The 13953-nt window shown below is 44.1% G+C and overlaps 1 protein-coding gene across 1 annotated transcript in view; it reads right to left on the bottom strand.

The window, feature by feature from the left end:
• Window positions 1-13953, bottom strand: part of kcnn2 (potassium calcium-activated channel subfamily N member 2) — a 78093-nt gene that overhangs the window by 24491 nt on the left and 39649 nt on the right. Inside the window, exons 3-6 of the mRNA XM_088319720.1 lie at window positions 12755-13173; window positions 8441-8582; window positions 4574-4684; window positions 4385-4512 (exon numbers count right to left, since the gene is read on the bottom strand). Coding sequence (XP_088175846.1) covers window positions 4385-4512; window positions 4574-4684; window positions 8441-8582; window positions 12755-13173 — 800 coding nt within the window. The remainder of the gene's footprint in view (window positions 1-4384; window positions 4513-4573; window positions 4685-8440; window positions 8583-12754; window positions 13174-13953) is intronic.

The following is a 13953-nucleotide window of genomic DNA, read 5'->3' as shown; positions in this document are numbered from 1 at the left end:
GTTAGACATGGCACTCCAATGTAATGTAATGTTAATTAAAGAGAACAAAAATGGCCATTTGGATAAATAGGCAAAGATATTTACAACCAAGTGCTCAGAGACTGTACTAAGTTATAATAATAGTGCAATAAAAAAAAATAGCGCATTTTCACAAAAACTAGTCCAATAAACATTTGGCTGCAACAATAATTCCCAAATAAGATGCAAGATTGATATTTTTACTGTTTTGCAGGCTTGTTTAGGGTGGTGATGGCCCTGGGGAAGAAACTGTCTCTGAGCCTTTTTGTAGTTGTTTTGAGAGACCTTGTCGCACCAACCAGGGCGCAACAGGTCAAAAAGGTTGTGGCCAGGGTGAGCGAAGTCCTTTTTAATGTTTATATCTCTGCTGCGGTATCACAAGCAGCCAATGTCCTCCAGAAGGCGCAGAGAGCAGCCAATTATCTTCTGGGCTGTGTTGCTTACTGTATTTTCACGCACATAGAAGTCTCTGATTTTATTCAAATTGTGCTGCGCGCCCTATCGTGCAGTACGCCGTGTCTCTCATGCAGAGCAGCAGATAAAGACCAGCTCGGTGGCTTTAGAGAAGGGAGCCGCGCCCCCCCGAGACTGGGAGGTCACAGGTTCGAGCCTTGTTTCAGTCAAGCCTTACAAACATTTCTGGAAGAAATCCAATGTTTTTTTCTTGCGCTTTCTGCCTCGCCCTCCTCTCTACCTTTACCCCTTTCTTTCTGTCCCTCTCTCTCCATAAGGATCTTGAAAGTTATTGTGCTACCTAATTGTCCTTCCAAATATGAAGACTTTCTGGACTAGTTTACAGGCTGGGGGCGTCGTTGCTGTCATGCACTTTCCGGACAAATTTTCAACATGTTACCTAGTGTTTACTATGTTTGTGTACTGTAATGCTAAATATAATTCACCCTGGTCATCCTGAAAGGGGGATTACCACATGTGAGGTCCCTTCTCAACGTTTCTCTTTTTCATCATGCTGAGGTTTTGAGTTGTTCCTTGCCCGCATGTTGGTTTAAGATCAGGTAATTGTGTCATTGTAATCCTGTGCAGTCCTTGTCAGGGAGGACCAGAACAGAGCAGGAGACCCCAGAGCGTTCGTACAGTTCAGGACTGAAGAGAAGATCGTAGCGTGGGACGAAAGCAGGTCGAATCGGAGGCAGGTCGGATCGGAGGCAGGCAGGCAGAATCAGGTAAACAAGAAGGCACATGTAATCGGGAGAGTCTTACGGGGTACAGAAGTAATCCTCCGACAAAGAGTTCTCCGCGTAACGCGTTTAAAAAGGGAGCATTAACCAATCAGGAAGCACATTCCAGCGCGCCACATGATTACCCTAGGTGGCTCCACTTGGGTAATCATGACAGAACCCCCCCCCCTCAAGGAACGGCTCCAGAAGTTCCCCAGGAAAAAAAATAAATAAACCCACGGCACGTCACAGGGTAACACAGGAAAATCAGGAGAGTCAACTCAGAAGAGTCGGACTCAGGGGGGTCGGATTCAGAAGAGTCGGACTCAGGGCGGGCATGTTCAGAAGACTCGTACTCAGGGTGGACATGTTCAGAAGACTCGGACTCAGGGCGGACAGGTTCAGAAGACTCGGACTCAGGGCGGACAGGTTCAGAAGACTCGGACTCAGGGCGGGCAGGTTCAGAAGAGTCGGACTCAGGGCGGGCAGGTTCAGAAGAGTCGGACTCAGGGCGGGCAGGTTCAGAAGAGTCGGACTCAGGGCGGGCAGGTTCAGAAGAGTCGGACTCAGGGCGGGCAGGTTCAGAAGAGTCGGACTCAGGGCGGGCAGGTTCAGAAGAGTCGGACTCAGGGCGGGCAGATTCAGAAGAGTCGGACTCAGGGCGGGCAGATTCAGAAGAGTCGGACTCAGGGCGGGCAGATTCAGAAGAGTCGGACTCAGGGCGGGCAGATTCAGAAGAGTCGGACTCAGGGCGGGCAGATTCAGAAGAGTCGGACTCAGGGCGGGCAGATTCAAAAGAGTCGGACTCAGGGCGGGCAGATTCAGAAGAGTCGGACTCAGGGCGGGCAGGCAGCGGAGTCGGAGTCGAACAGGCAGGCATGGGAGTCGAACAGGCAGGCATGGGAGTCGAACAGGCAGGCATGGGAGTCGAACAGGCAGGCATGGGAGTCGAACAGGCAGGCATGGGAGTCATTGCGCAGTCATACGGCCGGAGGTGCCTTAGCCAATTTTGCCACGTCGGAAAGGACTTGCCGAACTGCACATTCTGAAGGGGAATTGCGCTGCTGATTCAGGCTTTCATAGTGGTCAGGGGGCAAATGTACGAACGCGGGGTCCATTCTGGTCGGAAGATTCTGTCAGGGAGGACCAGAACAGAGCAGGAGACCCCAGAGCGTTCGTACAGTTCAGGACTGAAGAGAAGATCGTAGCGTGGGACGAAAGCAGGTCGAATCGGAGGCAGGTCGGATCGGAGGCAGGCAGGCAGAATCAGGTAAACAAGAAGGCACATGTAATCGGGAGAGTCTTACGGGGTACAGAAGTAATCCTCCGACAAAGAGTTCTCCGCGTAACGCGTTTAAAAAGGGAGCATTAACCAATCAGGAAGCACATTCCAGCGCGCCACATGATTACCCCAGGTGGCTCCACTTGGGTAATCATGACAGTCCTTTGAGACATTTTTGTGATTAAGGGCTATATAAATAAATGTGACTTGACTTGACTCCATTAAATGCTCTCCGTGTATTTGTCCACAATCGTTTGTTGATTTCTACGTAACTCAGAAGAAAATGGAAACTCGAGAGAATTGAATAATAATGAATCAAAGGTTCGCAAGTGGAGGAAGCTGAAAAACGAACTGCGTGTGTTTTACTTTTTAATCAGTGCTTAAATAAAACCACAACCAAACTCAGTTTTGCTACCCCTGAATTTTTAAACACGCGTATGCTTGTCTGTATTGTGCCGAAAAAATGTGCCTCCCTGCATGAAATGTCCCCCCTCGCCCAAACATTACTGTCATGATTGCCGATTCAGAGCACCTGCGACTGCTTAATTGGCGCCAACAGCCCGGACAGTTGATTGGCTGACATACTCTTTTTAAACCCCGGCTTCCAAGAAGAAGCCGTCAGATCGTTATTTGAACTGTTGCCTTCAGCTCAGTAAGCTCTTACGTCATACTCTGTTCCTGCCCTGCTTTTCTATGCCTGATCCTCGTTGCCAACCTGTTTCTGGACCTGACTCTGCACTGTTCTGCCTGCCTGTTACCCGATCAGTTTTGCCCCGTTACCTGCCTGCCTCCTGTTGCCGACCTCGTTTCTGAACTTGACACGCCCTTGCTCTCCAGTCCCGGCTAGCGACTTGTAATTCTGTCTTCGAGACTCCTCGCTAGACACGGAAGTGGCACTTCCGCATCTCCTGCTCCTCTTGTCCGTCAGCCACCGGATCGTGGAAGCAAGCTCTGCTCTCCCTCTTTATTAATAAAAACTGAGAAAACGAGCGCTATTGGGTCCAGTGTCCGTTTCTGGTCTGTGACAATTACCAAAAGGTCTTTATATCTAATTTTTGAGGGAATGCAATAGAACAGTAAAGCACGGAGCATTTGCACCTGGCATGTGTGAGTGGAAATATTTCATGCAAGCAGAGTCGTGCATGTGCGCCTCCTGTAGTGTTAAATTCAGAAATTGAATCAGTTACGGGGACTGCACCCTTTCACACGGTGCGCCTTATGGTCGTAGAAATACGACACTTTCTGTATGTTCTTGCTGTCCTCAGTCATGCTCCCAGCATACCACACTGTGACACCGTACGCCAGAATGTCATATATTTAGGTATTACATGATTTATTCATGTATTAATTTATCCATATGGCATATATTGGTCGGTATTGATCTACTTATGCATGTATTTCTTCATACGGCAGGATCGATCTTCCATAAACCCAACATACAATTCTAACACTAAAAAAGAGCCCCTTGATTCACAAAGCACCGAGTAAGGTGAGGCCGACGATCGATACTTCGGCCGTCCCCGAAGGCCTCTGAGGCTTAAAGAGCAGCAGCCGGGTCAGCATGCCAACGAGCCCATTAGGAACAGTGTAAAAACGGTACGTTGGTGCCGGAACTCAAGAGACAGCACCACATGAATCAATAAGTTGCAGGAAAATGAAACATGGCGATGCTTCATTGCCACAGCAACTCACACACACAGAAACACACACAAACGAGTATGTACGCTTCTCATATAAATGGATTAAAACTGAGGCGGCAGGCGATTTCCATACAATTATGACCTTTGCATATTTCGAAATGACAATGAGTCAAGAAGGAGAAAACAAAATCAAACACAAGTTTGTTGAATTTGCTACAGGTGTCAAACAAGTCAGGATTCGTCTTTGACCAAAGGAGCGCATCACCTACTGATGAATGGCTTGGAGAAATTTTCTCTGGTGCTTCCTGACTCGGGCGTGGTCCATCTTCCTCACCAGTTTGGTGTTTTTGTAGATGAGCCACGTCTCCCTGAGAACGTTCGCAGCCGTGTTTTTCACCTGCAGGAAGGCACCGGGGTCAGCGAGCAGTAAGGGGGTTGACCAGGAGTGTGTGGCTCACCCTTTTGGTAAGCTGGGTGTCCATCATGAAATTGTGGACGTGCTTTTCAGCTTTGGTTAACTCCAGCTTTTTTGCCACTACGGCAACCACCAAGGCAGTGCACCCGGCACCCTGGAAAACAGGTAAGTTTCACTTTTAATTGGCATTCTGATAAATCAAGATCATTAAAACGATGAATTCCTTTCCCTATGCAAGAGATATCTTTAAATTGTACCATAATAATTTTCCTTAAAGGGACAGTGTGTATTTTTTGTGCTTCCTGGCGGTAAAAGACCCAACATTTTTTTATTACATAAAAAACAATATTGGTCTAAATCAGGGGGTCTCAAACTAAATTTACTGTGAAGCCTCCCTAGTCAGTCTGTGGGTGAGGTTGGGCAAAATCGGATTTACACTTTTTTTTTTTTTACAAATTATCTCCAGAAAGAAAAGGCGAAGGAGGGCTGAGTCGCGCTGTTGTCATTGGTGCGGCAACTGACTCGTTGTTATGATGACTCATTGCCCTCACCTGTGCCCGCTCGTTTGGCCCCAGCTGCTGCTTGTTGCCTGATTCATTCCCTTCCTATTTTTACCCAGTACGTCAGTCTCTCCCTGTCAGTCCGTCAGCGAACCTCTGCATACGCAAGGCAAGCACTTTGACCCTGGCTCCCGTCAGTCCCGTTTTCATCCGTATACCACTCGTCTGTTCCCGATTGCCCGTTTGGCTCTGGCTACGACCCGCTTTTGACCACCGACCACGCTCTGATCTCCCGCTCAGGGAGAACCACTTCCACATTGCGTTCATGCTCCGATCCCGTGAGCGGCTTACTTCCCTCGTCCAGTGAGCACAGGATCGCTGGCATTTGTTTTCCTCTATATCTCAATAAACTTGTGGGTCCTCCTCCTGTTCTGGTTCTGACACTCGTGTCATTAGTGAACGAAACGACTCCATGAGCCGGGCCTTGAGAGTAAATGGAGGACGCCAGCTCCCCACCAATCAACATCTGCTTCCCTTCGAGATGCCTTTTTTCTCCTATGATTGCTCATAATGCATTTTTGGGGGATTCCTTGTTGTTTTCGCTAAATTGGTTGAGCATTAAAAAAAGGACAAAATTGTTTTGTACTTTATCTTTTTTTGGAGAATCTTTAAGATTTTAAGATTATTGTCTGTGTTTTTTAGTGTCAATGTGTTTTTATAAAATGTAAAGTTTAGATAGATAGATAGATAGATAGATAGATAGATAGATAGATAGATAGATAGATAGATAGATAGATAGATAGATAGATAGATAGATAGATAGATAGATAGATAGATAGATAGATAGATAGATAGATAGATAGATAGATAGATAGATAGATAGATAGATAGATAGATAGATAGATACTTTATTCATCCCCTAAGGGAAATTCACATTTCCAGCAGCATCCCTGAGCTGAGAACAGTACAATAATAAAGCCAAAAGAATACAATATACAAATACCCAGTGTGACGTGCAGATGCCCACTGTAGCGTGTTATATTAGGTGGTGTGGTTTGATGTGGGCCTTTACTCTGTCGGGTGGAGTTAAAGAGCCTCATGGCATGAGGAAGAAAAGATCTCTTCAGTCTGTCCGTAGTACAAGACAGTGACAGCAGTCTGTCGCTGAAACTGCTCTTCTGTCTGGAGATAATGCTGTGTAGTGGATGCGATGGATTGTCCATGATTGACCTCAGCTTTTTCAGTGCTCGTCTCTCAGCTACTGTTGTTAGGCTGTCCAGCTCTTTGCCCACAACAGAGCTCGCTTTCCTAGCCAGTTTATTGAGACGAGAGGCATCCTTCTTCTTGACGCTGCCTCCCCAACACGCTGCCGCATAGAAGAGGGCGCTTGCCACTACTGTCTCATAGAATATTTTCAGGAGCTTTTTGCAGATGTTGAAGGAGGCCAGCCTTCTGAGGAAGTAAAGTCGGCTTTGCCCTTTCCTACATAGAGCTTCTGTGTTGGCAGTCCAGTCCAGTTTGTTGTCCAGCTGCACACCCAGGTATTTGTAGGTCTGGACAAATTCTACACATTCTCCCTTGATGGTTACAGGAACCGGGTGAGTTCTGGTTCTCCTGAAGTCCACCACCATCTCTCTGGTCTTGGTGGTGTTTAGGTGCAGGTGGTTTGCGTCGCTCCATCGGACAAAGTCCTGAATCAATTTCCTGTACTCCTCCTCCTGCCCGTTTCTGATACATCCCACGATCAGAGGACTCAGAGTTGTACTTAAAGTCCGATGTATATAGAGTGAATAGGAACGGAGAGAGAACGGTCCCCTGCGGAGATCCTGTGCTGCTAACCACAGTGTCCGATGTACAGCCCCCCTGTTTCACATACTGGGGTCTGCCTGTCAGGTAGTCAGTAATCCATTCTACAAGGTGTGAGCTAACTCCCATCTCTGTCAGTTTCCTACTCAGTAGCAGAGGCTGTATGGTATTGAAGGCACTGGAGAAGTCCAAAAATGTAATCCTCACAGCCCCCTTCGCCCTATCCAGGTGAGAGAGGGATCGGTGTAACATGTATACTATAGCATCCTCCACTCCCACCTTCTCCTGGTAAGCAAATTGCAGTGGGTCGATGGCGTGACGGACCTGTAGCCTCAGGTGGTGCAGCAGCAGCCGCTCCATTTAATCTCTTTCTTTTATCTCTCTTTTTTCCTTTTGTCATTGTATTTTTTCTGTTGTTTCCTTTACCCATTTTCTTTCCAATTCATTTATTAAACTCACTTTATATTGTTTACTACTGATTGTTATTTTATTATATTTTTTACTGTTGATATTTGTTGCACTTCAAGTGTAGGATATATCTATAGCTGGTGAGGTGGAATAAATATTACAAGGTTCTACAACGCAACTACCTTTCTGTTCTTCTCTATTCAACTGATTTTAATACTGCTCAGAAAATTTGAAATTATTTGACATATAACAACTTATTTTAACATAACGGAAATAGTTACTTTCCCTGGTAACTAGTTACTTTTACTAGAGTTATTAACTAAGTTACTTTTTGGAATAAGTAGTTAGTAACTATAACCACTTTTTAAAGTAACATGCCCAACATTGATGACCCACTAGATGAATAATAGTATCAATTCAGTAAATGACTCACACTAGAAAGAGATTCACATCCTTCAACCTATGGCACTGCTTTAATGACCAGGGTTGAGTAGGATCACTTTAACTGGATTACTGACAAAAGAAACTAAATATGAATAAAATTACTAAATTTTGTGCAGGCTTGGGGAGTAACGGAATACATGGAACGGCAAAAATGATGTTGGCAAGCTGTTAGGATTTATTTTCATTTTGTTTCTGTCGCATTTTATGTTAGTTTTGCCGGAGATCAAAGAGATCAAAGCCAGGAGAGAAAGCTTACCACCTGTTGTGAGTCATACTTTTTTTTTTTTTTTTAACTTTTTATTTCTCACACCAATTTTCCAGTGAGTCATACTTTTATTCATATTTAGTTTTTTGTCTTTTATTAGAATATTTGGTATTGGAGTAATCCAAAAGTAATTGAAAGTAATCAAGTTAAAGTAACCCTACGCAACCCTGCTAATGATGTTTTCTTTAACCCCTTGCCATCAATTCATACAACTAATAAACAACAAACCTACCACATACTGTAGGCAATCCAATAAATGTTGCGTATTACATCAATCAACGCTTAAGCCAGACTGCTGAATTGTTCTTTCAGAGCAAAGTGGGTTTCTAAATGTGTCCCAGAAGTTAAAGGAGGGCACTTTCCTGTTCCCCGGTGCTCAAAGCTAAATCCATAAAAGCTGGCAATGGAAGAGCTTAAATCACCAAACCCTTTTGGAACACACATTTCCCCCAGACGTTGTAGGAAAGCATCATAACAATATTCTTACCATAATGCCCGTCAGGAGGCAGACTCCCTTCCCACAGTATGTGTTTGGGACCATGTCTCCGTATCCGATGGTGAGAAATGTGATGGAGATCAACCACATGGCCCCGAGAAAGTTACTGTTGGTGTCCTGGCTGTCGTGGTATCTGCGGTATAAAGAGAAGGTGGCAAGATGAGGGATGAAATTTAGGTGAAAATTACCTGACCAATACCAATGTTACTAGTACCTTTAGTACATAACATTCCAGAAAAACAAATAATTAGACCTCAAGGCTTCAAATTTTCTTGCAATTGTATACAATTAATTCCAGTGTTAGTGTACTGTAATCCTCTTGATGGTTGGTCGAGAGCCATACGTTCTTTTAAGTTCCCTATTACACGCCTACATGATCGGTAGCCGATACCGGTGTCAATAGCCGTTGTGTGAAAGGATACCTTTACATCAGGAGTCGGGAACCTTTTTGACTCAAAGAGCCATAAAAGCAAAATATATTAATTTTATTTTGGGAAAGAGCCACACCTTATATTATGAGACAAATTTACTAAATTGCTAAACCCGCGCCCCAGACAAAAGCAAAATGCTTTACATCATCAGCCTGATATCATACCTGGAGTCGTCACGCGCCCGTCCCTAGTAATTTAATTGATAATACAAAACAGGAATTTGAAATTAGATTACATGCTTTATCACTTTTCTGATAAGAGGTGATTGAGAGTATTAGTGGTATTATCATTTTTAATACACATTCACAGTCAATGCTATAATATTAAATCTTACTGATAAAAGAAACAACAACAACATTGAAAAACAGCAGAAATATGAAACAAAACTAAAAAAATAAGGAAATCTGTCTGTCTCTGTGTGTCTGTGTGTCTGTCTGTCTGTTGCAGTCAGTCAGTGAGTCAGTCAGTCAGTCTTTCTCAGTCAGTCTGTCTGTCTGTCTGTTGGTCTGTCTGTCTGTCTCTCTTTTTCTTGCGCTCTCTGCCTTGCCCTCCTCTCTACCTTTCCCTCTCTCTTTCTCTCCCTCTCTCTCCATAAGGATTGTAGCAAAATTGTAAGATCACATCCCTGTCAGGGACAAACAATAAAAACGCATTTGTGATTATCATGATATTGAAATTCAAGCCCAATACCAGTTACCAGTACCAATTATTAGCATTTGAGAGGGTGATGGCCAATATTTAGACCTAATGTGTGAAATATGAAGGCAATTTTATTATGAAAACTTGGGTATAGTAGATTAAATAGATTGATTATCTGATAAAATATTATCAAAAAAGGACCGATATCCTTTAGTATGTTGGCATCAATCATCAGCTGGTCCATTTATCATCATGGCCAATATTGCTACATTTTAGGTAGGAATGTTTTGGCCACAGTGGTAGTTACAACTCACATAAAACACCATACATGAATAGTAACAAATTGTCGCAGTCAAGTGAAAAACACATATCGATGACATTTATTTTGGTCTGTTCAATATCTTATGACACTGCTTATTATTGAGCCCTTCCGAGAGGTAAAAGTACGTTATTCATAAAAAATACAACAACAACAAAAATATTGGTTTGAATAATAAGCAAAAATATATGAACTGTGTGCCTAACCTAGAGGGAGCTTACACAATTGTCCGTCATGTTGCTGCTACAGGTACTCTAAAAACCAAAAAGATAACAAAGGGCTTGGCAAAGAAAGAGAACAAAGATGGTGTGGTTTGGTCGCTTTAAGTCTTCGTAGTTTGTGTTCTTCCTTTGACATTTAAGCACTCATTTTTAATTGCATGGCACAATACAGCAACATCTAGTAGAAAAATAATACACAATGTCCCTTTAAGAAATACACATTTCAATAAAGAAGTAAAAATAAAATAAATCTACTTGTTCTGTCGGGGGATACTTTTTCTCAATTTAGGTATTAAAACTTCATATTTTACTAAACTGATTTATTTTTACTACTTTATCTTTTTTTACTTTATTCAAAGCATTTTTCTAAATCAAGCATTTTCTCAGCGTAAAAAAACCTTATGGGCAGCACGGCGGCGCAGTGGTTAGCGCTTGTGCGGCACAGTTCATGTCATGGGAACCTGTCGTGGGTTCAAATCCAGCTCCAGACTTTCTGTGCGGAGTTTGTATGTTCTCCCCGTGCTTGCGTGGGTTTCCTCCGGGCACTCCGGTTTCCTCCCACGTTCCAAAAACATGCATTTCAGGTGAATTGGCCAGTCCAAATTGTCCCTAGGTGTGAATGAGCGAATGAGTTGTCTGTCCCCGTGTGCCCTGCGATTGGCTGGCAACCAGTTCAGGGTGTCCCCTGCCCACTGCCCGAAGATGGCTGGGATGGGCTCCAGCCCCCCCGCGACCCTAATGAGGATAAGCGGTACGGCTAATGAGATGAGATGAGAAAAAAACCTTATTCGTTAAAAAAAAAAAACAATGTCATGATTACTGATGTGACTCGGCTGTGCCCGCTCATTTGGCGCCAACGGGCTCTAATTGGCTCCCTGTCAATATTTGAACCCAGTCCTGTCAATCCCCTGTGGTCAGTCCGTCTGCGAATCTCCGTGTTTACTAGGCAAGCCTTTTTCTGACTCCCGCTTGTCCCGTTTTTGCTCCCATTTGTCTCCGGCTACAGCCTGTTTGGATCCTGACCACGTCTGCTCTCCCGTCCCGACTTACGACCCCTTTTTGTTCCCGACTACGTCTACTCTCCCGTTCTGGCTTACGACTCGTTCCCGACCCCGACCACGTCTTGCTCTCCCAGTCCCGGCTACCGACCAGTTTTCCGCCCCTGACACCGCCATTGCTCGCTACGAAGATCCACTTCCGAGTTCGGATCACAATCTGAGTACGAGAGTGACTTGCTTCCCGCGCCCAGCGAACACTGGATCCTTCAATAAAACTTGTGGTAGACATCACACAAGTGGGTCCTGTTTCCGTTCTGATCCTGACAAATAATTTAGATTTAGATAATAATCAAAAATACGTAACCTATTATACAAACGTGCATTTAAAAAATACGAGTGGGCCGAAAAATTTGTGTGCATTTTATATAATATCAGGGTCGCCTGGAAGGAGTTGGCACAATTGTCTGCCATCTTGCTGCTACGGGTACACCCAGAAAACTTATAAAGGCTGTACAAAAATGTAAGAAGAAAAATTGTGTGATTTGTACAATTTGACACTGTATGTTTCGTTTGTATTCTTCCTTGTGCTTTGTAGCACTTGTTTATGGTTACACTACCCAATAAAGTGACAAGTTATTGTCACGGTTGCCATGGCGCCCAATTGGCCTCGCCCATGTGGCGCCAGCTGCGGCTCGTTGACACATTGGCTTCCCTTCTATTTAAGCTCAGTGCTCTCACCCACCTTTTGTCAGTCCGTCAACGAACCTTTGCCCCGCAGGACGTGGGTTTTGACTCGGTCCCGTTCCCTGCCCGTGTTTCCTGTCCGATAATGTTCCCGCCTATTTTGTCCTGTTTAATATCGATCTCCAGTTTCTTTCCCGTCTATTTTCTCCTGTTCAATTTCGACATCCAGTTTTGATATCAATCCTGTCTGTCCCGTCCTGTCCGGTATCGCACATCTGTCAGATATCTGCTCGAGCAATTGGTATCGATCTCGTCGGCCTCTGGCTTCTTGTCATTCCACGCCAGACTGCTGCCTTACGTCTTCCACCCAACAATCGCCGAATCCCTGGCTTTTGGGTTAACGTGCATGACTGCCCCATTTTCCCTAAAATAAAAGCTTGTGTGACAAACGTCACGCATTTGGGTTCTCCTCCCGTTCCGGGTCTTGACAGTTATTTAAAGAGTTCTTTTTAAATACAATACTGACAGTATAGAGTGTATTTTAAGTGAAAACAAACAAATAAAATTGAAATCCCCCTGTAAATATTAACTTGAACACAGAGACTGCAAAGAAAATGTCATTGGCATTTTATGTTATTTACAATAAAGAAAATTTTGAATCTTAAATAAATCCATTTTGGTGTGAGTAATAGTGTTTTTTCTTCTACCCGGAAAATCTTTTGACAAATTGCAGCGAGTAGTACTTAGCACCTCCTGCTTTTGAAGTTCAAGGTTTGAGTCTGAGCTTAACCTTACCCGTCACACTCTCATAACATTTCTAAATTATGAAATAGCTCAAACGGAACGAAAGGTTCCACTTTTCAGACTCAAATGTTGCCGAATGCTAATTGAGCTCTAGGATGCTCGGAGGTGATCTATTTTTGTGCCTTATCTATGTTTGATGCTGAGAGGCGCAGCAGCATCGCGTGAGCGAAAAAAAAAACAGGGGAAAAAAAAGGAAAAACAAGCATTACCTTTCGCAAGCTCTGACGGTCCACGCGGCGATGATCCACAGCGAGATGGTGAAGACCAGCAGCACCGTCCCGGGGCAGATTGTCATGAGTGTCTTCATAACAAAGCGGGTGTTGAAATTGATCTTATTGAGCGCCCCGATACTTCGCGACGAGGCGTCGGTGAACAGTTTGCTGTGCAGCAGCATGACTCGGGCGATGAGGTACAGCCGCAAGAACATGGGGATGGACAAAATGATGTCCACGTCGGCATCCGTCTGCGATGGCGTGTATGAATAAGCCAGGCGGGCGTTCCAGGTGAAGGTGTAGTTGCCTGGGATGGGGTGGATAGCGCATACCAGGATTTCCAAGCAGATGAAGAAGATGCGCTCGTAGGTCATGGCTATCCTCCAGTCGTCCGCCGCGTTGTCCACCATGAATAGCTGCAGGGGGGGTCCGGTGAGACAAAGCAGGAGACAGGAAATCAATTTTCCAAGCTCAAAAGTTGTGTTTTGCACCAAGTGTATCGTGTCACATTTGCGTGCTTCTCCAAACTATAGGGCGCACCCAAACTGGTCAGAAATTTAAATGTGCACCTTATCCAGTCTGCTTTATATGCAGAAATAGAATTTTATTATCAATTTTGTTCAATTATATTTCAGTCATTAATTGATAACGCTGACCAAATTTGCATAACAGTGGCAATGGGGTTCAAAGTGAAAAGTAATGATAAAAGCACTGAATCCTAACCACTAGTCCACCAGAGACATGCATGGTTGTTCACAATTGCATAATAATCAATGCAATGGGGATTGTACCTGGATCACCGCGAGGAAAGTACCGGATCCTATGCGGTAATTCAGCACAAATACATGTGATCAATGTTCCCTGTAATTTTCCACGGGTCTGAGCGTTCACACAAAGTCGGTGAGCGACGCTTGAAACAAGAGTGAGCAACCATAATCCCAAGTGTGGCAAGATAATTAATTATCAAACATGTCCAAAACTTGACATCACGTTACATTTTTCTGAGTTTCCGACAATGAAAAATTAATTTTCTCTTTTGAATGAATTGACTCATGTACTATTGCAAAGGTTGTACAGACCTACAAACGTCGTTTGTTCTTACAATTCTTTCACAAGATATCCATTTCTTTTTATTTCCTGATATATTTTGTCGCATAATATTGACATTTTTGGGGGCTTATTTAGTCGGTTGTAAG

The sequence above is a fragment of the Urocampus carinirostris genome, chromosome 16 (assembly GCF_059441175.1).
Source record: "Urocampus carinirostris isolate Australia breed hairy pipefish chromosome 16, RoL_Ucar_1.0, whole genome shotgun sequence".
Classification (NCBI taxonomy): Eukaryota; Metazoa; Chordata; class Actinopteri; order Syngnathiformes; family Syngnathidae; genus Urocampus; species Urocampus carinirostris.
Note: the sequence above shows the minus strand (reverse complement) of the source record. Positions and strands in the feature narration are given on the sequence as shown.